General features: G+C 45.2%; 1 protein-coding gene across 8 annotated transcripts in view; it reads right to left on the reverse strand.

Moving 5' to 3' along the window:
• MYRIP (myosin VIIA and Rab interacting protein) overlaps positions 1–26390 on the reverse strand; it is a 366936-nt gene that overhangs the window by 19727 nt on the left and 320819 nt on the right. For 6 of the 8 annotated variants that reach the window (XM_053221635.1, XM_027040749.2, XM_053221638.1 and 3 more), the window contains one exon: positions 3219–3413. The exons of the other annotated variants lie outside the window; for them this stretch is intronic. In XM_053221635.1, the coding sequence (XP_053077610.1) occupies positions 3219–3413 (195 nt within the window). The remainder of the gene's footprint in view (positions 1–3218; positions 3414–26390) is intronic. 8 annotated transcript variants of the gene reach the window in all.

Here is a 26390-nt window from a genome sequence, read left to right on the forward strand (position 1 = left end):
CCATTTTCCACTCTTCTCTGTCCCACTCTGTTCTCAGGCTGCCCTGTGTGGACCTCATCACCCAGGCCCCCTTGCGGGTTGGGCCGGTGGGAGACACCAGCAGGAGATCAAAGGCAGGAGGGGAAAGAAGTTAGTCTCCCTTCCCCTGCTCCCTCTCTGTGTGGGCTTCTTGGTGACAGCTCTCACTAGGGGGCGATCCCCCAGGCTCCAGCTCTCCCTGGGCTCCACTGCGCAGGGGTGGTGACCGCTTGCCCGCCTCCCCGCCGACTGCTACTCCCTGGGGGCTGCAGCATCCCTGGACCTTACCCACACTTCAGATTGTAGTCCTTTCCCAAAACTTGCCTTTCCCAGCCAAGTCCCTGCAGGTACAATGGAACCCTACAATCCACAGCTGTAAGCGAGAGCTTCAAACACAAGAGACACAGGCACGCAATCCAAGGGACTGAGCTCCCCGTGGTGCACAGGGGAGGCTGGGATTGGCCCGAGGATCCCCCTGCCTGCAAGGGAGCCAAGAGCTGATTTCACAGTGCCCAGCCAGGCAGCAGGTGAGAAGTGTCAACACAGAGAGACGAAGGGAATTCTGAAGTCCCCAAGCCCTACTCTAATTAAGTGGATTAACAAGGCACCTTGTGAAAACAGGAGATTCGCCATGTGAACGACATTTTTTTGTTATCAGAGGCAGCTCTGAAACCTTCAGAAGTATTTTTGAAGGTGAAACATTCTCGAGCCAATGTTCTCTTTCATTTCTGAGTCCCCGGGCTGGTCTGCGGTGGCCAATGTTCAGAAGGTGACAAGAGGTGTCCCCGTTGCTATTTCTGACAGTCCCCATCCCTGAGCACAAAAGAGCCAGGCAGCGAGAAAACGAGGAACGTGGGAGCCGCTCTTTAGAACACAGACAAAAGCCCCAGTTTAATTAAATCACTGCACCCAGAGGCCGGTTTAAGAATCTCCCTGCCCTTCTGCTGCTCCGCTGAATTCCATCCTGGAAACCGCAGAGCCAGACCCGCCCAGGGCTGTGATCTCTGTCTCTAAAGAGATAAAGAAAACAGCCATCCCTTCTCTGACTCAAAACCCAGAGAATTCAAAGGAACAGCTATGGAGTTTCTTCTGAGGTGCAGTTTGAAGAGCTGGATGGGGGGAAGGGAGGAGGAGGAAGAGGCAGTTAACTCTTGGGGACCAGGAGAGGCATCTCCCAGGACCGTGCAGGGGTGAAGTAAACTACAGACGCTGGGCAGGGGTGAGGTGCACTACAGACGGCGGCCTGCAACGCAGTCCCTGCTGGGGTTTGGGACCTCTCACATCCGCGGCTAAGTGGATGTGTTTTGAACTGAAAGTGTTAAGGAGCCCCAGGAAAGGAGACATAGCGTGTAATAAAAGGACGTTACAAAATGAATCCCCCCACGATATCCCCCTTGGAGGGCAAAAAAGGCAGGCTGTCTTCGCTTTAAGTGTGTGCCACGGGAACCCACGGTTGTCATTTAAATCTGAATATTTCACGCACTGTATTTTTTTTTTTTTTTAAATACAATACCTTGTAAAACAAACGAACAAACAAAAACCCACGCCCCTTGCCTGGTGAACCATATCTTGACTTTCACTTTTTCACTTCTATGTGTCCAGGGGATTATGGCCACTGTAGGACCATCAGCACTGAAAGAACCGTATTATAGACGTATTTAAAGAACAGAGGCCCGACGCATCAGAAGCAAAACATTTTTTCCGGAAAAAAAAAAAAAAAAGGACTTCATTCATCTGAATCTTCTATCAGGTAACCACATTCTTTGAGCACCTCTGCGTCAGGCTCTGGGCAAGGGCTGGAGCTCGTGATGTGCAGGACCCTGGTCTTCAGGGATTTATACACCTGATTCCTAATCTGGGGGCGACTGCACCTCTGTGCATCTCCCTCTCTGATGTTTGGCAACATCTGGAGACATTTTGATGGTCACAGTTAGGAGGGTGCTGTTACCGGCATCTCGTGGGTAGGTGCTGGGGTGCTGAACATGCTCTACCGTACAGGACGCTCTCCCCCCGCAACAAAGAATTATCGAACCCAAAATGTAAGTGGTGCCGATCTAATGGGGATAGACGAGTGGATAGAAAGGGCAGCCAAGTGACGTTAACTGGCAGACAGACCTCTGCTCAGGTTTTATGGGAATTCAGAGGGAGAGAGTCTTTACCTTTTAAGATAAAGCGACTATCAGCATTTTTTTTTTTTTTTAACCTGGAGGCATTCTGATTTGTCATTGTTGCAACTTTCTGCAAAAATTGCCTCTACCAACCGGTCCTGATTTTTGGGAGCTGCATTTCTGACAGCAACCCAAAATCAGGGTTGGTTCTTGCTGGGTGTGGAAAGATGGAACCACCCGACTTCATTTGGTATCTGATTCATGGGCAGGACTCTGCCAGCCGGTGATGGTGCGTGTGGCCCAAGGGGCTAATGTTCCAGATCTCTCTGTGTCACCCCCTCGTCTGAAGTGTTGGCAAATTCTCATCAGACATTTCTGAAAACGCTCGGCGATGAGCGGGGATACTTATATGGAAAAATCTGTTCCCTCCATCCTTTCCTCCCGAGGGAGGCTAGAAAAACGCCCTACTGGCAAACAGACCTGTAAGCTGGGCAGACCACTTGTGACCTAAGTTCCGTGGGCAACCACGCCCTTGCCCTGCAGTGGCACTGGGAGTGCTCCACCTGGATCCTCCCGGGGCCCTTTTGTAGTTTCTGCATCGCCCCACCCCCCCAGCTTCAGTGTGCCTGGGTTCCCACCCGCTCAGCCCTACACACCAGACCGCCTGGGGCTAGTGTAGACAGAAGTGTCTACATTTGGCTTGCTTGCCAAGAGACCGAAGTGCCTGCTGGCTGGGTAGAAAAAGCCAGTTCCTTTGGCTCGCGTCAAGACAACCCTGAGATGCAGCTAACACCCCAGGGCTCCCTACAGGTCAAATCGACTCTTGGTCTAAGGTCACACCTTTGCTTGACCCCTTAGCTTTCCCCAGTCCTTCCCCGCTCCCTGATGAGACTCCCTGGGGGAGCACTTCCGAAAGAAATCGCCTATCCTCTCCTCAGGGTCTGCTTCTGGAGGACCAGGCCTGACACCCTCCCTGAGGATATACTTGCTATGTTGTGTGGTGTGCATGTGTCCTTGCACTGTCTGTGACGGGTCACGTCATCAGTGTCTTCTCACGTTTGCCCGAGACGGGGAACACCCACACAGGCTTACGTTTTCTTCCAGAGAAGTCAGCTGTTCATCCAGTCTCACTTGGTCTGTCCCAAGAGGAAATGTCCCCTTCTCTCTGTCGGGAGGGACAGGTGGGAACTCCCAGGGCCCTGCGGACTCTGCTATCAGCTCCTCGGTGGCGTTGATGACTTTCAGGACTTCTGTGGAGATGTTGCAGAGAGAAACAGCAGAATACTTCTGTTTGGCCCAATAACAGAAGGGGACAGAAGACAAGAACAGCACATTAACAATGACAAGGGAATTCCACATTATCTGGTGCTCATCATGAGACTTATTCCATCATAACACACATAAACATCGCTGTGCCGAAGGAACGAGAAGCTAAAAAAAAAATCTACACAGCAGGAAGGTGCCTGGAGGAGGCCTGATTTGACACGGCCTCGCTTCTGGGACTCACATGGGGTTATTCGATCCCTCGAGAAGGAAGGAGACCTCAAGCCGAGGCTACCACATCTTCGGCCCACTGCTGGTGGTTTTAGACGCATCACCTCACTGTTTGCATGGCATTCTATGTCCTCAACAGAACGTCAGTCACAGACTCTGTCAAACCACATCCATGGTGTGGTCTGGTAGGTCTGGACTGGATGCTCCAGATCTGGTTCTCCCTTCTTCGGGTGCTGGGATCTCGACCAAGTGACTTCGTGCCTCTGGAACTCTGTTTTGTCATGTGTGGAATGAGAGTGGAAGAGTTTCCCTGCAGGGTTCGGTAGCCCCCCGTGTGTTAGCTCACACAAACCTCTTCTCGAGCCCATTCTCCCTTGCTCTCCTCTACCACAGAGGCGGGACAGAGCACTCCATTCCCCACGCCTCTGTAGCCAGGGGCAGGCACGTGACACAGTTCTGCCCAGTGAGCCCGACAGGAAAGCCTGCTGAGGGGGTCTCTAGCAAAGCCGCTGTTTTCCTAACCCAGTGAAGAGATCTAGCTGATGTTCTCCTACCCCATTTCTTTTTCTGTTATCTGTGGCTGAAAAGATTCCTCACCGACATAAGTCAGTTCCTGCTTTTACATTCATGGCTGAAAATTACAATCAGGATCTGGGCCAAAGTCATTGATGGAGCAGAGGCACTTCAACCACCAAGAATTATCTGCATCTTCGAGTTCATCAGGACATAGAACATCATTATAAGCTGGAGATCAATGTTTCTTGATAGTAATGGCATCTACCTATGATCAAGTTTATTTATCCTATCGAAGGGTTTGTAAATTGGAACTCAAATATTGCGGATGCACGTGTGTGTGTGTGTGTTTACCATTTACCAGTAAAGTGTTTCAAGAAAATCCGGAATTTTAATCCCTTTGGTACCTTCTAAGGTACCCTTCTGACTCTGATTTTCTTTTTTTAATTTTTAATGTTTATTTACTTTTGAGGGTGAGAGAAAGAGTGTGAGCAGGAGAGGGGCAGAGAGAGAGGGAGACAGAATCCGAAGCAGGCTCCAGGCTCCGAGCTGTCAGCACAGAGCCCGACGCAGGGCTCGAACTCACAAACGGTGAGATCATGACCTGAGCTGAAGTTGAATGCTTAACCGACTGAGCCACCCGGGCGCCCCAGAGGATGTTTTGACACCCTTCCCAATTCACTAGGGAATCAAAGTGTTTGAGTGACAAATCAGTGAGTGAGTCCACAGTCTAGAAACTGGCTCTGGCCTTCCATGCACATGGTCTCCAATCTGTCAAATTTTTGTAGGCTTAGGGCGCCTGTGATAAGAGGGCCCCCCATCTAGCCTGTCCACTCCACAACAGCTGCTTGCCTGACCCAACGGCCACACTCCTTTCGGTTTAAGGGATTTGGTATAAACCCAAACAATTCGGTCTGCGGTGTCAGGAGAAGGGAAAGGAAGGGACAGTACACAGACCCAGTAGAATAGGGCCAGCAGCTAGTGCCAACTCTGTATCTGAGGAGGGACTTGCAGGGGCTACCCCGCCACTTTCCAGGACGCTGGGACTTGCCGTGGCACAAGGCGAGGATGAACGGGGCTCGGCATGACTTTGGCACGACACGGCTATACCACTGTCGGCTCGCGTCTGTTTCAGAAGAGGCAACGTTGTAGGTATGAAAGCAGATGCGTTGCCCTGCTCTTAGCATGTGAGTTTGTGTTTAGAAACTCTGCCCCCTCTTTGGTAGAAGAGGTGTCCTTGTACAGTTTTTTGAAAAGAAAAACGTATGACTAGGAGACTCCGAAGAAGAAAAAAGGACCACAGCACAGTAGGAGGGAAAAGTGTGAAGATGGACACACGTCCCCGGTGGGCGCAGGGTCATTCAAGGGCCAGGGTTATTGATGGGAAGGGTTTAAGAGGTGCTTCGCCAGGAAGGGTTATCTGCATCCTGACTCTGACTGAACATATCGCGTCAAAGCTGGGCATCCATGTTGCTTGGCGGCCACTGTTCCATTCCATCCATAAATAGTGTTGTTTATTCAGCCACAGGGGTTGCACGCTGGAAGCCAAACATTGCCCAGGGGCATGCTTTTGGGTTTTTTTTTGGACGAGAATGCCTTCCTTGAGACATGTACTTCCCAGGTCTCTGCAGTCCCCACATGGCTCACCCTACATATTTCATTGGGGGTGGTCTGTGGTGGGCAGGCTCTGCTCTAGGTGCTGGGATCAAGCAGTGGACAGTGGATGAAGTCCCTGCCCTTGAGGCACGCCTCTAGACCTACCCCCGCCACTGGACGTGCAGACATACTTTCCTGTCCCCTGAAGGCCGTCTGCATGTGCCGCTGAGTCAGAGCGTGGGGTCCCCGGCGGCCGGTCCGAGGACAGCAACCACAGCTTTAACGGGAAGATCTGTGGTCTGGGGGAAGCCCCGGGAAAGTTCAGAAGCGAACTAGCCACCAGCTGGGGGACGTGGCCAGAAAGAAAGAAAGAAAGAAAGAATATGAAAACTGGACAAGATCTCTCTGGTTGGTGAGCCAGTCGGCGGGACCACTGCCCTGTGTCTGGTGGTGAGCTCTCCGTGGGCAAGTGCAAACTGGAAACCATCAACCCCGGCAGGGAATCAGGTCTACTTGTCCACTACAAAGGGCTGATGGGGCTTTTTGCCTGGACGTGGGGGTGGGTGCGAACAGTGCGTGGACTGGAAGCTAAGATACCTGGGATTTAATTAGCCACATGGCAGGAGCGGGGCTCCAAGCCTCCCTGCTCCTTGGTTTACTCGCTGGTCCAATTAAGGAGACCAGAAGATTTGGTGCAGGGCTGACACGGACTTGTTATGTAAATGTCCCGCTCCCTGCCCGGTCCAGAGTTAAAAGTAGAAAGCACCTTGTACAGTTACGTTAAATAAAGCTAGATTTAGCACTGGATGGGATCGTGTTCAGATGAAAAGCTGGTGTGGACCGGGGTGCGGGCAGGGAGCCCCGTGTGTGGGAGAAGTGAAGAGGTAAAGGACCCTCTGCTTTATTGCTCATAGCCCCAGAGAGCCGAGCTGAATGGCACCAACAGAACACAATGGGAGAGCCCAAAGCGAGCTACTGCGGTGGCTTATGGTACTCCAGATAGCAATGATAAGATGGGTCCAGTGTGACAGTTTCATGGGATCAAATAGGGAGAGGTGAAAGTGTGGACATTAGCCCACAGAGTAGGGACAACTACCAAACGGGAAGGTGGCCTCACTGACACTTGGGGCCAAGGCCCCACAGATGACAGAATGAAAACGGCCACGCAGTGACAAGTTCAACCTCCCAGCTGTCAAAGAGATACAAGTTAAATGGCAAATTGTATCAGGCACCAGATACTCATGCGATTCCCATTTAAAATGCTTGTGTGGGGGGCCCCCAGATGGCTCGGTTGGTTAAGTGTCCGACTGCGGCTCAGGTCATGATCTCAAGGCTCATGGGTTCAAGCCCTGCGTCGGGCTCTGTGCTGACAGCTCAGAGCCTGGAGCCTGCTTGGGATTCTGTGTCTCTCTCTTGCCCTCCCCTGCTCATTCTCTCTCTCCTCTTTCTCAAAACTAAATAAATAAACATTAAAAAAAAAAAAATACAATGCTTGCGTGGGCCAGCATGACTTTGCATAACTTCATGGGGACTTCATATGGAACATCGCATCCATCATGCCGACTTTGCTACCTCTGGGGCTGAAACAAACGGTCTACACTCGGGGTACAGAGAGGGTGATGAGACGCTCTCCGGTGCCCTCGATCGCTCACAGCAGCAGCAGAACAAGCAACCTCAACAAAGACTCCTGTTTCCTGTCCGCCTGTAACCTACAATAGGACCGATGCAGACCTTTCAAAAGGTTACGTACCGCTCAAAGGTGGGGGTCCTGCCACGGGGGCCATTTCCATGGCAGAAGAGCAGGTCAGGACCCAAGTCGTAAACCCCAGCATCCTTCTTCTCTCACCAGGGACTGCAGAGATTAGCCTTAGTGATTTCTCCCTCCTGTCCCCACACACTCCCTATTCAGATAAAACATGTTCTGGAACAAATTCCTCCTCCATTTACTCTTCCTTAGAAACTGCTTTCCAAAGGCATGCAGACTGCAGGGTGTTGCCAGGAGATTCTGAGGCTGTGGAGTTCTACGGAAAAGACGGTTTCCATCCTAACCATTAGCTATTCTTGCTTATTAGCAACCCTTGCAAACTCTCCTGAGATTTTTTTTTTTTTTTTTCCGGCATCATCATTCATTTCAAAGCTTTATGCTGGACAAAGAAATGCAGACTCATTTCAAGCTGGAACAGACAGGAATGTTCCTTACCAGAATACCCCAAGCTTGCCAACATGCAAAGAGCGGGGGTGCGTGAAATGCCTGGCTTAATCCAGAGGGAACACTGTGGATGCCAGACGGCTGATTCTGGCCCCAGTTCTACCCATGTGCATGCACGTGTCTGCCTGCCTCGGCTGGGCCAGAACAGACCCCATGGCTGGCTGCGTGTGATGAACTGGGGTGTGACAGAGGCCTGGGGTGTCTATTTATTTGACTTGATATGAGTCTTACGATGATCTCATCGAATACAAGGTCGGGGGCGGGGGGAAGCTTTGAGGATTAAGTTATATGTACAGGTATCTGGGGCAGAGGAGGAATTTTTCTAGTTTGGGAACTGCTCTGAGTCCCGTCATAGGAGCAGAAAAGCTAAATTGGCAGAAGCCGAAAGGACAGCGACACCAGGGTGTTTGTGAGATACGGAGGCAGGCGGTACGCCTTGAGGTCCGTGGGTCACTCCATGAGACAGGGATGGTCAATGGCCAGGGTCTTGCAAAGGGCCTCCTTGCCCACTGGGCTCAGCAGGTGTCGAGCCTACAGCTCATCGTTCTTTTAGAAGCCTATACAAATGCTTTAAAATCAGAAGATAAAAGAGAACTCTTAGGCCCCGGAGCATGTTTTGATACATAATATTAATATATTAATCTATATACCAACACAGCTGTAAGATTTGATTCGCAAGTGTGTTTTCTAGAGCAAAGGGCCCATGAGGGCAAAGGGAAGGGCGCAAGGAAGTCGTAAGTTGGCCTGGATCTGGCTGGCCTGGAGCCCCTCTGTGAGAAGGCATGTGGGCAGCAGAGGCCTGGTGAGACCTGTCCTCTGGGGGCACTGCTGTCCTCCCTAGATATTAGTGAGGCCCCCAGGCAGGCCTGTGAGAGGGGGCTGTCCACTCACACTTGGGAGAACCTTTCCGAGCTTCCCCCAGATGACGGAGGGAGATGGTGGGTGTAGGTGCTGTGGTCCTGCGGCTTCCTATTGAGGATTGATGCTAATGTGACCTCCCCATTGCACACACCAGACCATGAGGCTTGGGAAATTCAGGTTACACTGTCTGTGACACTTTGGGCAAATAACTTAAGCTCTCTGAGCCTCCATCCCAAAATGGAGATAATAGCATCCAGCTCAAGGGGCTTCTGAGATTAAATCAGACAGCATATGTTGTGTCCACAAAGTGTCTGGGGCCAGAGCTGTGAGCCGCCCCTCCTCCCCTCGCCAAACTGCCCCACCGGCTCTAGATGGGCCTGTTACTGCCTGGCTTACGTGCCTTCCATTATGTGCCACGCTCTCGAAGCATCTTCCCTGCCTACGAGGTGTTTTGAAGAATGTTTTTTCTTGTTCTTTCCTGAAAAAAGTTAAACTTTGCTGCTCTCCGTTTCCCAGTTTTTTTCCTTGTCAACTAAGAATACCTTAAAAAAACAAAACAACAACAACACTGTGATCTAGTATTGTCTACCACCATCACCACAATTTCATAAAGAAGAGATAACGTGGGGCGCCTGGGTGGCTCCGTCGGTTGAGCGGCCGACTTCGGCTCAGGTCACGATCTCGCGGTCCGTGAGTTCGAGCCCCGCGTGGGGCTCTGTGCTGACCGCTCAGAGCCTGGAGCCCGCTTCGGATTCTGTGTCTCCCTCTCTCTCTGACCCTCCCCCACTCACGCTCTGTCTCTCTCTCTCTCTCTCTCGAAAATGAATAAACATTAAAAAAATTAAAAAAAGAGAACATAATATCACAATATAGAAGGTCTATCCTAAGCAACGACAGTAGGTCACCTGACATGGACATTCGGACAGCCCCCCACCCCCCCGCCCTGGGCACTCACACATATCCCCGACCCTGTATCTCCCTCTGACTGCAAGCAGACTGAACCGTATGTACTGCTGATGCAATAAAAACAAGGTATGTCATTGCCTAGCTGGGAAACTGAAAGAATCAGGTCCTCAAACATTGTCTGCTGTTTCTCACCGGCACTAACTTAATGCAAAGCCTTCGGGAAGAGTCTCCTCTGTGCCAGGGCCCTGGCGTGGAGCCCTGCAGGGGACGCAGAGGTGAGTAAGCCGTGGTCCCTGTCCTCAGAGAGCAGAGAGGGGAGAAGGACACGAAGACCAACAGCAGGTAGCAGAGGGAGGCCCTACCCTGCTTGTGAGCCACAGGCTGCAGACCTGCAGAGGCCACGCCGGTATGTGACTTTGGGGTTGGTCTGGAGGCACAAGAGAGAGGTGAAGAAACCGCGAAGTTGGGCTTCCGGCCTCAGCTGGAAGGGCACCGGCCTCGGAGGCTGGAGGGCACAGCCTGGGGCGTGCAGATGACAAACAGGAGGGAGGCAGGGGCAGGGCAGTGCCCCGAACGCCAAGCTCAGGAGTTTGAGTTTTGTGCTCCCGGCAATCAGGCGCCACCGCGGGTCCTCGCTGCTGCTGTTCTCAAGAGCTGGCATTTCCTGAGCACTGACTGCATGCCAAGCTCTGGGACAAGCACTGGACTGGCCTTGCCTCCCTGAACTTTCCTGAGCGCCCTCTGAGGCAGGTATGCTGATCACATCTCACAGATGAGGAGATGGGCCTTAGAGGGGGGTTCGCTCGTCAGGAGTCGGCTTTGCACCCAGACCCGCCCGATTTCAAAGCCAGGTTCCTCCCACGCCGCACAAGAGGCTTAGGCTTCAGGAAGGCGGTTCTGACCGGCAGAGGAGGCACAGATTTAGGGCTGGGGAGGACCCGTGGCAGAGAAAAGCGTCGGAAACTATTACTGCAGCTGGAATCCAAGGTCACCGGGGCCCCGGGGTGGGGCAGCTGCATGGGAGTAGGTGGTGAGCAGTTTTCTGGAAAGAGAGCTGAGAGCATGCTGTGGCTGCAGGGTGGGGAGGGAGATGGCAGGACAGGCTGTAATCCCAGTGGAGGGACCGGGTGCAAACTGACGCCAGTAAGGAGATTTAGATGCCGGCAGAGAAAGAACGGTTCACTGGGCTCTTGGAATAAGGGACAATGTAATATTTCAAAAGTCCTTCTTTTTTAAGTTTACTTATTTTGAGGGGGGGAGGAGAGAGAGAGAGAGAAGCAGAGAAAGAGAGGGGGAGAGGGAATCCCAAGCAGGCTCCGAGCTGTCAGCGTGGAGCCCGATGTGGGGCTCAATCTCACCAACTGTGAGAGCATGACCTGAGTTGAAATCAAGAGGCCGTCGCTTAACCGGCTGAGCCAACCGGGTGCCCCAAAGCTCCTTTCTGACAACCCGAGAGGCTGTGATTACCAACGGCCGGGATGGAAAACCTCCAGGTCATCTATTTAGTCTTTATTTTGAATCTATCATTTTTGATGTCAAGTGTCCTGAGCAGACTGGGGGGACACAACCTCCAGAGCTGGCTTTGGTAAAAAAGGGAAGATGGTGGGAGTGTGGAGCCCTCCAGGTCTCCTTTCAGCCCTGTGATACGTGAGTGTTCCTCAAGGGGCTCACAGGACAGCAGACATCCCAGGTATCGAAGGAAAGAACTTTTTAACAGGGCCCTTCTAGGGACCGGTTTGAACACAAAGGGGGGCTCTCATGCAGCACAGAAAAGCCCTTCAGGAGCTCACGGTGCATCAAACACATATGGGCCCCTGCCGAATGCTGTTCCCGAGACCCCTCTAGGAGGGAACAGAAGAAGAAAGAAGGCGGCCAACTCAGAGCTAATGTGGGTCCATCCGGTGCCATTGTGACTCCAGGCTTCTCGTCACTGCATTTAGCCCTCACAACAACTGGACATGGTTGATGTTTTAATCCCATCTTTAGAGATGAAGAAACTATGGCTCAGTGAATCAGATGCAGAGCTGGGATTTGAACCCAGAGACTGGTCTCCCAAGCCTATGCTCCTTCCCACCTGTCATAGCACCTCCTCCGTGCGCAAAACTCCTGGGACCCAACGGTCTGTGGGAAGTGATGGTGGAACTGAATTGTATTGAATAATCAGGTCAGGGAATAACAGATCAGTGAGAGAAGGGCATGTGAGAGCCCTCGGAATGTTCTGCACCCTCGACTGGTTGACATCTGTAAGAATTTGGCCACACCAACCACCAAGCCACACAATAGAGCTTGAGATCTCCCTGGTGACAAGCTCTAGTTCTGAGCCTTACTGAACCCACTAGGACTGGGGCACCAAGGACACTCAGTGGGAAGGAATTCGGTCTATAAGGAAATCTGCTCTAAGTGTGGTCCAGACTTGACGGTCTCCTCATTACTTTTCTGTCCCATATTACAGGTGCTTTCTTGGCTTCACAAAATGCTTCCATCAGACAACCAGAGGAAGCAAGGAAATTTGTCCAAAAGCCCCGATTTCATGGTTTTTTTTCCCTGTTCAAAGGTAAGAAAAGAAACTCCATATGTCCTCTTAAATAGTTGACAGAAATCTGCTGGAAAAACTAAATGCAAATACGTTTCAGCTCTCATAAAACAGAAGGCGCTCTGGCGATGCCTCTACAACCCGTCAAAATACGTTCTCCATGAACAGACTCATGTCCCTGAAGTGACTTGATGAAAGTGGGTGACACAGAATTGTAGAAAGAAATTGGAGCACAAACCTAATACATTAGCATGTGTAATAAAACGAAGCTACGAACCGTAACAGAGATTAGAGCACTGACCTCTTAGGAATGTTTAGGTTCTTAAATCACCTTGGTTTTCATGGCCAAGGCCATTTATGAAAGAAATAAATATTTTCCTTTTTTTTTTTATTTGAGAAAGAGAGAGTGAGTGAGCTTGTGAGCGAGTGGGGGAGGGGCGGAGGGGGAGAGAGAGCCTGATACAGGGCTCGATCTCACAACCGTGACATCCTGAGCTAAGCCAAGACCAAGAGTCAGATGCTTAACTCACAGGAGACACCCAGGTGCCCCAAGGTTTCCTTTTTTAATGGTGATTACAGAAATGAGTTTTTGAAAATGTGCTATCTGTAGTTTTGTTCCAGAATTAAACTCACTGGTCTGCATGTTTTCCTGAGGGCATTTTCTTGCCCCCTCCCCTGCTCATGCTCTCTCTCTCTCTCTCTCTCTCTCTCAAATACATAAACATTAAAAAAAGAAAGAAAGAAAAATAGTTCCTGGGCACCTGGGTGGCTCAGTCAGTTAAGCGGCTGACTCTTAGTGTAGGCTCAGGCCGTGATCTCACGGTTTGTGGGTTCAAGCCCCGTACCAGGCTCTGTGCTGACGGTGCAGAAATGGCTTGGGATTCTCTCTCTCTCCCTCTCTCTCTTCCCCTCCCTAGCTTGTTCCCTCTTTCTCAAAATAAATACATAAAAACTTAAAAAAAATTAGTTCCTGATCCTGATTGGAAACATTTCTCCACTGCTGGCGGTAGCCAGGGTGCTGCCCAGGAACACGCTCACATCAACAGAAGCTTAGTGGGACGTGAAACCACCTTCCACGTTCACTGGGGACGGAAGCGGCACATGGCAGCCTGGGTGATCTTGGTAAATGTAAGGTCCTCCTTGTCACTTCTGCTGACACCTTCCCAGATGTTCCCTATGTCAAAGCAGAAGTTCCCCGCCTGGCCCTCTGTCACCTTCCCTCACTGCCCTCCCCTTTGCCACGGTGCTCGGGCCGCCCTGGCTCTTTCATCTGTTCCTTAAAGTTGTCCAGGTCATTTCCAAAGTATGGCTTTGCTTGTGTTCCTCTGCCTGGAAAGCACTTCCTTTCGATCTTTGCCTGCCTTCTTCTGTCTTGCCCTTCAGATCTCGATCCAGGGGACACTTGGCCAGAATGGTGTCTGAAAAGACCTTCCAGGACTCCCCTTCCTCCCAACTCCCTCCATCACTGCCCTGCTTAACCTTCTTTTGAGCTCTTATCTCTATTTGACACCTTGCCCTCAACCTGTTTACATCTTTCTCAGCTGTCTCCTCCAGTAGAAGGTAAATTCCACGAGGCAGGGGACTTTTCTCTCTTATCCCTGCTGTATTGCAGCTCTTGGAATAGTTCAACCATTATTTGTTGGATAAATGGCAAGCGAACAGGGATTCAGACTCCAGAGCTTTAATCTTTCTGTATTGTCTCCCGTAAGTACTGTTGGGCCTGCAGACCAGGAAGATTCATTGGAGGGAAAATTCATTCATTCCTTCATTGGAGGGAAAATTAAGGACGTTCTTCTCTCGCTACATCTTCCCCTCTTCCAAATAGCTAGTGAATGTTTGTCCCAACACCATTTATTAGAAAGTGTTCTTTTTCCAAACAGGGGTGACAGGTGGGTGGGAATCATGAGATAAATCGTGAGTTAAATTTTAATATATTCTAGACTGTACTTCTGGACTATTTCATTGTATCTTGTATCACTATCTCACAAATTTAATTACTATGACTTTATTTTTTTTTAAGTTTATGTATTTTTTTTTTTTTTGAGAGAGAGAGAGCACAAGCAGGGGAGGGGCAGAGAGAGAGGGAGAGAGAGAATCCCAAGCAGGCTCTGTGCCATCAGCACAGAGCCTGATGTGGGGCTCAAACCCATGAACTGTGAGATCATAACCTGAGATGAAACCAAGAGTTGGATGCTTAACTGACTGAGCCACTTTTAATTTTTTTTTTTTAAAGTAGGCTTCAAACCCAGCACAGAGCCCAATGCAGGGCTTGAACTCATGATGCTGAGATCATGAACTGAGCTGAGATCAAGAGTTGGATGCTTAACCAACTGAGTCACCCCTAATTACTGTGCCTTTAAAGCATACTGTAATATCTTAATACAGGGGTCATCTCCATTAGTTTTTCTAAATATTTCTCAACTATTCTTGACTTTCTTCCCTATCAGATGATTTTTGAATCCATTTGAAAAGTTAAAAAACATCTGGTTCAGATGTTGATTTGACCAACATTAAACTTCTACCCTAACTTTGGAAGAATTCTCTTACATTATCTTTTTTATTTGCTCTCCCCAACTCCCGAACTTGGGTGGAGATTCATCTACAAATTTCACTGCAAATTAATGGTTAAATTAGAAACACTTGATATGAAGAGTCGTAATGTAAATCCTAGAATTGACACTTGAGTTTTCCTATGTAATTTTGCTGAATGATGTGGATTTATGAATACACCTGCTACGAACAGACCTTTTCTTCAAATAGAACGGATTTTTATTTTGCATTTATTTTGCTCAAGGTTACTTGCTCTTTATGTCTCAGGTAAATGTTTGTGGTCACTGATCTCACCCAGGCCTTCCTTGCCGTGTGGGGACCCTTCCTATTTGCCCACACTGTTTCCTCTCCCTTTCTATGCTAGAGCTGTTTCAAACCTTGAAACTTCAATTCCAATACCCCCTCACCTTCAGAAGACAGACTTGTCTTCTAGTTCAGAGAGTGGGAGAAAAACCCAGAACATAAGACTTCTCCAACTTCCTGACATCAAATTTATGCACTTCCTTGTGTCTGGACCAAATCTGTCTGCTATTCCAGTGCTGATGCCCCATCTGTTTTCTGGACCCCATCCCCCTCCATTCTCCCGAATCCCTTATTGTTGGACAGTAAGGTCATTGTTTCCCTACAAGAATAATGCGATGCTTGGTGAACTACACTGATATACCCTTGGCTGCTTGTTCAGTTTTTCTGTAGGATAAAGCATGGAAAGTACAATTAATTGCTGGATCGAATGCTATGCCCCCTTTGATTGCTCAGAGCTACCCAGTTACCACTGTGTTAACATGTGCCCCTACTATTTTGTGTCTATTAGACTGGCTGTTTCCCTGAGCTCTTACCGACTTTGGTCATCGTTCTTTTTAATCATCCAGTTTGTTAGGCAAAGTGACATTTCGTTATTTCAATTTGCATTTCTGTTGCTTGTCTAAACAAATGATGAGCTTTGCCCTGTTCATGGCTGCCTTTCCAGAGCCTCACTGTGCACTTGTTGAACGGGAAAGATGAATGCGCAAACCATACGCTAAGTTCTGGGCTAGGTGTTGTATTGAATACAGTTGAAATACAGATGAAGTGAGATATTTTTTTCACATGCTTATTGGTCATTCACGTTCTTTCTCCCTTCTTCCTTCCTTCCTTCCTTCCTTCCTTCCTTCCTTCCTTCCTTCCTTCCTTCCTTCCTTCCTCTTTTTGGTGAATTGCCTGCTTACATGCATTGCCCTTGTATCCATTAGCATTCTGAGGCTATTAATTATTTGCCCATTATATATTTAAGCAATATGTCTTTCCAGTTATTTGTCCTTTAATTTTATGGTTTGTGAAAAATCAACTTGTCTTTTCCCTCCAGAATTATTGGGATATAATTGAGACAGAACATTGTGTAAATTTAAGGTGTATAACAGGATTTGATACACTTTTATATTTTGAATGAATTACCATAATAGGGTTAGTGACTACCTCAATCATCTCATATAATCCTTTTTTTTTTTTTTTTTTTTTTTTTTTTTGGTGTATAGTGAGAACATTTAAGGTTTACTCTTAGCAACTTTTAAGTATATAATACAGTATTGTTAACTATATTCACCACACTGTATGATTCTCGGGACTTATTCATCTTATAACTGGAAGTTTGTACTCTTTGACCAACATTTCCCCATTCCATCCATCCCACAGACCCTGGAAACCACCATTCTACTCTTGGTTTCTAGGAGTTCAGCTTTTTTAGATTTCACACGTAAGATCATACAGTATTTATTTTTCTCTGACTTATGTCACTTAGCATAACACTCTCAAGTTTGTCACAAATTGCAAGATTTCCTTATTCCTCATGGCCAAATAATACTCCATTGTACCAATATGTCACATTTTCTCTATCCATTCATCTGTAGATAGATACTTAGATTGTTCCCATATCTTGGCTACTGGATAATGCTGCCATAAACATGGGAGGGCTGATATCTTTTCCAGATCCCAATTTCATTTCCTTCTGATAAATGCTCAGAAGTTGGATGACTGGACCATATGGTAGTTGAACCTCTATACTGTTTTCCACAATGGATGTATGAATTTACATTCCCACTAACTGTATACACAAGGGTTCCCTTTTCTCCACATCCTCACCAACACTTGTTTTCTCCTATCTTTTTGATGACAGCCATTCTCACAGGTGTGAGGTGATATATCAACGTGGTATTGATTTGGATGTCCCTGATGACTGGTGATGTTAAGGGTTCTTTTTATGCACCTACCTCTCGGTCATTTGTAGGTCTTCTTTGGAAAAATATCTATTGAATTCCTCCGCCCACTTTTAAATTAGGTTTTTTGCTTTTTTTTTTTTTTTTTTTGCTATTGAATTGTATGAGTTCCTTACATATTTTGGATATTAACCCTTATCACATAGACAGTTTACAAATATTTTCTCTCATTCTGTAGGTTGCCTTTTCCTTTTGTTGACTGTTTCTTTTGTTATGCAAGGACTTTTTAGTTTGATGTAGTTCCTTATTATTTTGTTGCTTGTGCTTTTGGTGGTGTATTGTCATATCATTGCCATGCTAACATCAAGGAAATTTTTCCCTCTGTTTCTTGAGATGTTTTAGAGTTTCAGTCTTTGATTCATTTCAGGTTAATTTTTGTGAGTAGTATAAGATAGGGGATCATTTTCATTATTCTGCATGAGGTTATCCAGTTTCCCCATATTGTTTATTGGAGTCTATCCTTTTACCATTCCGTACTCCTAGTTGAGTATTTGAGGGTTTATTTCTGGGCTCGTGATTCTGTGTCATTGACCTGTATGTTTCTGCTTATGCTAGTACCATACTATTTTCACATCTCTGGCTTTGAAGCATAGTCTGAAATCAAGAAGTGCAATGCCTCCAGCTTTGTTCTTCTATCTCAGAACTGCTTTGGCTATTTGGGGTCTTTTGTGGTTTCACAGAAATTTTAGGATTGTTTGTTCCATTTCTGTGAAAAATGTTATTGGAATTTTGATAAAATTTTGATGGGGACTGCATCGATTCTATAAATGGATTTGCATTGTATGAGCATTTTAACTATTAATTCTTCTGATCCGTCACATGGGGTATTTTTCCATTTGTTTGCGTCATCTTCAATTTCTTTCATCAAAGTCATAATTTTCAGAGTACAGATCCTTCACTTAGTTGGTTAAATTTCTTCCTAAGCACTTTATTGTTTTTGACGCTAATATGAATGAGATGATTTTATTTCTTTTACAGATGTTTCTTTGTTAGTATTTAAAAACACAACTGACTTCTGTATGTTGATTTTGTATCCCACAAATCTACTGAATTCTTTTGTTAGTGCTAACAGTTTTTTGGTGGAGTGTTTAGGGTTTTCTCTATATAAGCTCATATCACTTGAAAACAATGACAATATGACTTCTTCCTTTCCAAATTGAATGCATTTTATTTCTTTTTCCTACCTGATCATTCTGGATAGGACTTCATGTAATATATAGAAAAGGAGTGGTAAGAGTGGGCCCCTTTGTAAAAGAGGAAAAGCTTCCAGTTTTTCACCACTGAGTATGATGTTAGCTGTGGCTTGTCATCTCTGAGGTATGTTGAGGTATGTTCCTTCTGTACACAATTCGTTGAGGGTTTTTATCATGAAAGGGTGAAGAATTTGGTCAAATGCTTTTTCTGTATCTACGGAGAGGATCAAGGTTTTTATCCTTCATTATATTAATGTAGTATATTATATTTAATGGTTTGCATATGTTGAACCACCTTTGCATCCCAGGGATAAATCTCACTTGATCATGGTGTAGGATTCTTTAATGTGTTGTTGAATTCAGTTTGCTAATATTTTGTTGAGAATATTTGCATCTATATTCATCAGGAGTATTGGCCTGTAGTTTATAGTGTCCTTATCTGCCTATGGTAAAAGGGTAATGCTGACCTCACGAAATCACTTTGGGAGTACTCCCTCTTCTTAAGTTTTTGCAAGAGTTTAAGACGGATTGGCATTAATTCTTCTTTAAGTGTTTGGTAGAATGAACCACTGTGCCATCTGGTCCTGGGCTCTTCTGTGTTAGGAGGCTTTTGATTACTGATTCAGTACTCATTATTGGCTATTTAGATTTCCTATGATGACTCATGATTTTTCTTCATGATTCAGTTTTGGTAGGTTCTGTATTCCTGGGAATTCATTCATTTTTTTTTTCTAGATTATCCAATTTGTTGGCATATAATTGTTCATAATATTCTGTCATGGTATTTTGTATTTCTGTGATAGAGGTTGTTATGTCTCCTCTTTCATTTATGATTTTACTTGAGTCTTTTCCCCTTTTCTTAGTCTAGCTAAAGGTTTGTCTATTTTGATTTTACCCACAAAACAAGCTCTGATTTCATTGATCTTTTTTTTTCTTTTTTTGTAATGTTTATTTTTTGAAAGAGAGAGAGAGAAAGAGCACACGCAAGTTGGGTTAAGAGCAGAGACAGACAGAAGAAAGAGAATCCCAAGCAGGCTCTGGGCTGTCAATATGGACCTTGATGCAGGCCTCAGTCCCATGAACCATGAGCTTATGACCTGAGCTGAATTCAAGAGTTGGACACTCAACAAACTGCACCACCCAGCTACCCCTCACTGATCTTTTCTATTGCCTTCTGGACTCTATTTCATTTATTTCTGCTCTGTTCGTTGTTATTTCCTTATCTTCTGCTAGCTTTGATCTTAGTTTGTTCTTCTTTTTCTAGTTCCTTGAAGTATAAAGTTAGGTTGTTTATTGAGATATTTCTTTTTTAACATAGGCATTTAGCACTATAAACTTCCCTCTTCGAATTGTTTTTGCCAAATTCCATACGTTTTGGTATATTTAGTTTCCATTTTCATTTGTTTGAAGTGACTTTTTTTATTTCCCTTTTGATTTCTTTTTTGACCCACTGATTTTTTGGAGTGCGTTGTGTAATTTCCACATATTTGTGAATTTTCCTGTTTTCCTCCTGTTATTGATTTTTAGTTTTATACCACTGTGGCTGTAAAAGAAATTTAGTATGATATCAACCTTTTTAAATTTGTTAAGACTTGTTTTGTGACCTAACATGTGTTCTGTCCTGAAGAATGCCCCATGTAAGCTTGAAAAAAATGTGTGTTCTGCTGCTATTGGATGGAATGGTGCAAATGTCCATTTGGTCTAAAGTATAGTTCAAATCCAACCTTTCCTTATTGATTTTCTGTCTCTCCCCTACTCTTATTGTATTGTTATTTCTTTCTCTCATCAGACCTGTTTGTATTTGCTTAATGTATTTAAATGCTCCAATACTGGGTGCATATATATTTATGAATTTATATGCTCTTAATGAATTGAATCCTTTATCATTCTAGAATGACATTGCCTCTTATTATAGCATTTGAGTTAAAGTCTATTCTGTCTGATATAATTACAGCTACCTCTATTCTCTTTTGGTTTCCATTTTCATGGAACATCTTTTTCCATCCCTTTACTTCAAGCCTATGTGTGTTCTTAAAGCTGACGTGAGTCCTTTGTAGGCAGTGTGTAGTTGTGTCTCGATTGGTGAATTTAATCTACTTACATGTAGAGTAACTATTCACAGGTAAGGACTGATGAATGTATCTTATTAACTGGTTTCTAGCTGTTTTGTTGTTCTCTTGTTCCTTTCTTCCTCTCTTGCTGTTTTCCTTTGGGAATTGATGATGTTCTGGCATGGTATGCCTTGACCCCCATCTCTTTATCTTTTGTGTCCCTACTATAGATTTTGCTTTACAAATCTATAGATAAGGCTTACACAAAACATCTTCTAGATATAGCAGTCTACTTTATGCTGATAACAACTTAACTTCAATGGCATACAAAACTACCCTCTATTCTCCCCCTTTATGTTTTTGTGTCACAATTTACCTCTTTTTATATTGTGTATTCATTAGCAAATCATTGTAGCTATAAGTTAATTTTAATATTTTTGTCCTTAGTCTTTTTACTAGCATTAAGTGGTTAAGACACTACCATATTACAGTATCAGAGTATTCTGAATTTGACTATATATTTACCTTTATCAGTGTGTTGTATATTTTAATTCATTCATATTATTAATTAGTGAATTTTCATTTCAGCTTGAAGAACTTTCAGCACTTCTTGTAAGGCAGGTCTAGTGTTGCTGAACTCTCTCAGCTTTTGTTTGGGAATGAATGTCTTTATCTCTACTTCATTTCTGAAGGAAAGCTTTGCCAGTTAAAGTATTCTTGGTTGGCAGGGTTTTTTTTCCAGCACTTTTTAGGAGGGGGATGGGCAGTGGGGGAGGGAGAGAGAGACTCCTAAGTAGGCTTCATGACCAGCATGGAGCCCAATGTGGGGCTTGATCTCACCACTCTGAGATCATGACCTGAGCCAAAATCGAGAGTTCGATATTTAACAGACTAAGCCACCCAGGTGCCCTTTTTCTTTTCTCTTCTCTTTTTTCTTTTCTTTTCTTTTTCTTTCAGCATTTTGAGTACCTCATTCTACTCCATCTTGGCCTGTAAGGTTTCTGCTGAGAAATCTGCTGATAGCCTTATGAAGATTCCCTTATAAGTGTAAATTTCTTTTCTCCTGCTGTTTTTGGGATTCTCTTTTGGTCCTTTATTTTTGTTAGTTGTATTATTATGTGCCTCAGAGAAAATATTTTTGACCTTTTTGGGGACTTATGAGCTTCATGAACTTGGATGGTCAAATCTCTCCTCAGATTTGGGAAGTTCTCAACCATTATTTTTTTAAATAAGCTTTTTGCCCCTTCTCCCTCTCTTCTCCTTCTTGGTCTCTAGTAATTCACAGATTGCTTCTCTTGATAGTATCCCATAGTTCATAGGCTCTCTTCACTCTTTTTCATTCTTTTTCCTTTGTTGTTCTCTGGCTGGATAATTTCCAAGATCCTGTCTTCTACTTCACATATTCTTTCCTCTGCTTGATCCATTCTGCCCTTGATACTGTCTACTGCAGCTTTCATTTCATTCATTGTGTTCTTCAGCTCTAGAATTTCTGTTTGGTTCTTTCATATGATTTCTGCCTCTTTGTTAAACTTCTCATTTTGTTTCATGCACTGTTTTCCTACTTTTGTTGAATTAACTTTCTGTATTTTCTCATAGCACATTGAGCTTCCTTTAAAAGCTGTTTTGGGGTGCCTGGGTGGTTTAGTCAGTTGAGTGTCTGACTCTCGATTTTTGCTCAGGGCATGATCCCAGGGTCATGGGATTGAGCCCTGAATCGGGCTCTGTGCTGAGCATACAGCCTGCTTGGGATTCTCTCTCTCCTTCTGCTCCCCACTTGCATGTGCTTTCTATAAATAAATAAATAAATAAATAAATAAATAAAAAGCTGTTTTGAATTCTTTATCAGGTAAATCACAGATATCCATTTCTTTGGGGTCAGTTACTGAAAGATTATTTTGATCCTCTGGTGGCATCACGTTTCCTTGATTTTCCATGTTCCTTTAAGTCGTGTTGCTGTCTTTGCATTTGAAGTAGCAGTCACCTCCTCCAATCTTTACTGGCTGACTTCAGGAGAGAAATACCTTCCAGCAGCTTTACTAGGGATTCTGAGGCTTTCTCAGACCTTCTATGGATACTCATGCTCTACACTTCTTCCTCCCTCCTGAGGCAGAATTCTTGAACTTGTATGCCTTCTCTCAATTCTGCAGTGCACCAGGCTGAGTGCTGACAGCCTGCCTTTTGCTTTCCAAAGGGCAGTGCTGTTATCAAGTCCGTGGCCTCTCCCGTGCTCACAGGTTCAGTCCTGCTTTGTGTGCATGCTCACTAGCCATCTGGCAAAGCTTCCTCTCACCGCAGCCACTGGGGGTATCCTTGTTGGGGAGCTTGTGGATGAGGTGTCCTAGTGGTGGGCAGGACTCTAGAAGGAGTCCATGATGCAGTTAACAGGATCTGAGTCCATCTGATACATTCTGAGCCCTGGCTGCTGTTCCTGTAGCTTCTCGCCAGCCCCTACTCATGTAGCTTATGACTCAGTATTCTGGATGGGGCAAGCGAGAAACTGACCTCTTTGGTAGTGTCCTGCACAGCTGGGGAGGCGGGGTGCTCACTCACATGCTCTTACTTTCCCCCATGGGAGACATCATGGGCCACGCGCCACCCTGGGGGAGGGGTGAGGCAGGTAAAGTCAAACCGTTACTTTTGCCATCTCCAACGTGTCCAGGCTCGGACTGGTTTTGCTCCAACAGGATGTTGGAACTTCTCTGATGGACTCCTGGACCTTCCACATTCCTAACCGCATATATGTGCAATTGTCTAGGTCAGTGTTCTCCAGGGGCTTCTAGACCATGGCTGAGATGGGCTGCAGCTGGCTGATGGGACACATCAGGTCCACAGCTGGGCCTGGGCTCTGTATTCCTGTTACTTGATGCATAAGTGAGTGAGACTCATCCTGGGACTCTATCCAAATCCTTTTCATTCTTTACAGGTTTATGGAGAGCAGCATATAGTTTTCATCAAATTCCTAAAGAGACCAGCGAGACTCAAAAGGGTCATTACTGTTGAGTTTTTATCTTCCAATTTATCAACTATTTTTCACTCAATACTTATGAGTGTTCATGAATTTCCTACTACATGTTAAACACCAATCTAGAAATTTATCAAAATAATTATGTTTTCCCCCTTTGATCTGTGAACATAATGAAAAGTATTAACAGGTTTCCTAAAATTGATGTGATTACATTCCTAGACAAAATCCTACTTGGCCACTGTAAATTATTATTTTAATATGCAGCTGGAAACATTTTGTTAACATATTAAGAATTTTTGAATATTTATCAACCAGTTAGATAGTATGCAAATTTTTGGTGGTATGTGATTTTTGGGTTGGACTCAGACAAAGTTTTTAAATAAATAAAGTGGACTTGTATACCTTTAATTTTTTAATGCTAAATCATATGGGAGTAGTTGGTACCATGAACGATTAATGGATTTTATTGGCAAGATCATGGGGACTATCTTCTTTTTGATGATAGTTCTTTGACCACTTTGCCAATTTCTTCTGTCTGGTCCGTTTTGCTCATTTACTTCTCTTAAAATACTCAATATTTTAAAAAATCATTACAAATATCAAATTATTCACCTATAATTTTACATAAATCTTAAAGCCACACATACTTATTTTTCAAATGCATGTACATGCTCTTTTGATTAACAAGATAAGCATTTATGCAAAATAATTTGCCTTCATGACTCATCATATATGGATTTGATCAATAATGAAATATTATAATATTCAAGACATTTTTGATATTTACAACGAGTTCTCATTGAGGAAAAACTCCCTAGGTGCTTTGAGATGAATATCCTTCATTAGAATTATCTATTTCATTGGGAGTTTTTTTTTTCTTTTAATGGAATATGTGTTGAATATTTCCAAAGGCCATTTTGGCATCAGTTGGGATTATCGTGTGTTTTTAAAAAAACAGTATTTACTAAGCAATTTATTAAAACAGTGGGGTGTCCTGCTATTGCCTCCAGTTTTTCATCCTGAGAATAAATGTGTTAGTTGTGTGGGCATGCAATTCGAATATTACAACAGTTAGTTTGCTAATTATTTAGGATTTTGGTATGTGTGTTTGTAGGTCAGACTGCTATATATTTCTTTCTTTTGTTCTTATATTCTCTTATATTGTTCTTATATTCTCTCCACCCAGAAGTGTTTTCCAAGAGCACACTCCTACTTATTCTGGGGAGCTGCCTGCACACAGTATGTTCTTTGGTCTCTCTCCCTTCTTACCTCCTGTGGTCCCATTTCCCCAGGGGATCCTACTTTTGAGCTTTTGTGGGCCAAGAACTCTGAACCAGTGCTTTCCTATTTGCAGCCTTCTAGGGCAACTCTGCCTTTCTCTCTTCCAACCACATCTGTCCTATGTCCCATTCTATTGCTGTCGCTGAGGCAACCTCAGTTTTTCCTGGCCTTTCAGATAACACCTGCATTTCACAGAGACGTTAAGGAATCTTTGCACTGGAGTTCTGGACAATCTTTCTCTAGTCAGTTCATCTTCTGCCAAGGGAAGATGGTGTTCTGCTGCAACCCCAGTGATCCAGGAGAGAACCTGGAACTCTTCCCAGGCAGGCAGCCAGGCCCCTCCCCATACGCACACAGGATACGGTTGTGGGAATCAGTGACGCCAATGACATCCTGAGTGGTATGGAGCTTCCTCACCTGTTCAAGCACCGTGGATAAGAGCCGTAGTTCTCAGTGGATGGCTAAAGCTTCTCCCCCCAACCCCAACGGCTAAATGGAAAGTTAGAAAAGAGGCTCTAATTCTTCAACAGGCACAGGCCTACTGAGATGAGTCACTTGTAAGATACAAGTCAGTATCTAACACTATATTCTCTCTGGCACCAACTGAAGATCAAGACATTCTTCTCAAATAGAATATGACCTTGGTTGAAAGACACTGGATCCTTATGTGAATGGCGAGTTATTTTACGGGGTGTGACACATGTGGACAAACTTGCCTTTATGTCAACACTGATATCAATGAAACGTTTTTCACAAGCACATTAAACTTGAGAAACCCAAGGCTCTAGGTTTTCTGGAACAGTTAATAGATCGGTCTCCTTGATCATTGACCAGGATTGTGTTTTTCTGTCCCTTGAGGTTAGTTAACGGGGAACAGCCAGGAGATACACAAATTTGTCTCTTGTTTGGGGAGAAAGTCATTTAATAGTTCAGGGAAGTCTTAATACTTTAATGAAAATTGTTTCAAGAAACTATAAATATGGGTGATATGTGCAAGTCTGTGACTCCGTTGGAAAGCAAAGCACAATGATCCAGCCACTTATAATAATAATAAACAAAGCCACTTTAAATAAAATGCTTTTAGGAGCCTGGATATACAAACATTTGCCTATAATGTAAGAATTTACTAATTTGGGCCTTCAACAGACACTCAACATTCCATGGACATCTTTTGTCATATAAACAGTGTCATAGGGGCGCCTGGGTGGCGCAGTCGGTTAAGCGTCCGACTTCAGCCAGGTCACGATCTCGCGGTCCGTGAGTTCGAGCCCCGCATCAGGCTCTGGGCTGATGGCTCAGAGCCTGGAGCCTGTTTCCGATTCTGTGTCTCCCTCTCTCTCTGCCCCTCCCCCGTTCATGCTCTGTCTCTCTCTGTCCCAAAAATAAATAAATGTTGAAAAAAAAAAACTTTTTAAACAGTGTCATAAATGATACTTATGTGAGGAAACAAAAATCCATCTAATCTGTTACATATCTAGACCCATGGGACTTTGGAGCCTGAAGGGACATTGGGGACCACTGCTCCAAGCCTGGAAAGATTAGGGTCTTACAGGAGATCCAGCCCCTGAAAGTAGTCTCCAAACTCAGGCCAGGAGTTCTTAGCCATTCTTTTGCTCCTTCTTTCAGGAATGCTGCACTTGCATACCTAGAAGCAGACAGTTGTAAGAACCGCTTTGTCCATGACTTTTCTGCCAGAACCATCGGCATGACCACCTGCCCAGTGGTAGAGGAGAAGTAAGTGCTCACTCCTGGGCTCGAAGGATCACATGGTTTGTAGGACTGACCACTGAGGTTTGACGGAATACGATGACTTAAGGAAAGAACGACTCTTTGGGAATCCGGTTCCCAAGAGGTTTCTGGGCT

The sequence above is a fragment of the Acinonyx jubatus genome, chromosome C2, assembly GCF_027475565.1.
Source record: "Acinonyx jubatus isolate Ajub_Pintada_27869175 chromosome C2, VMU_Ajub_asm_v1.0, whole genome shotgun sequence".
NCBI classification, from domain to species: domain Eukaryota; kingdom Metazoa; phylum Chordata; class Mammalia; order Carnivora; family Felidae; genus Acinonyx; species Acinonyx jubatus.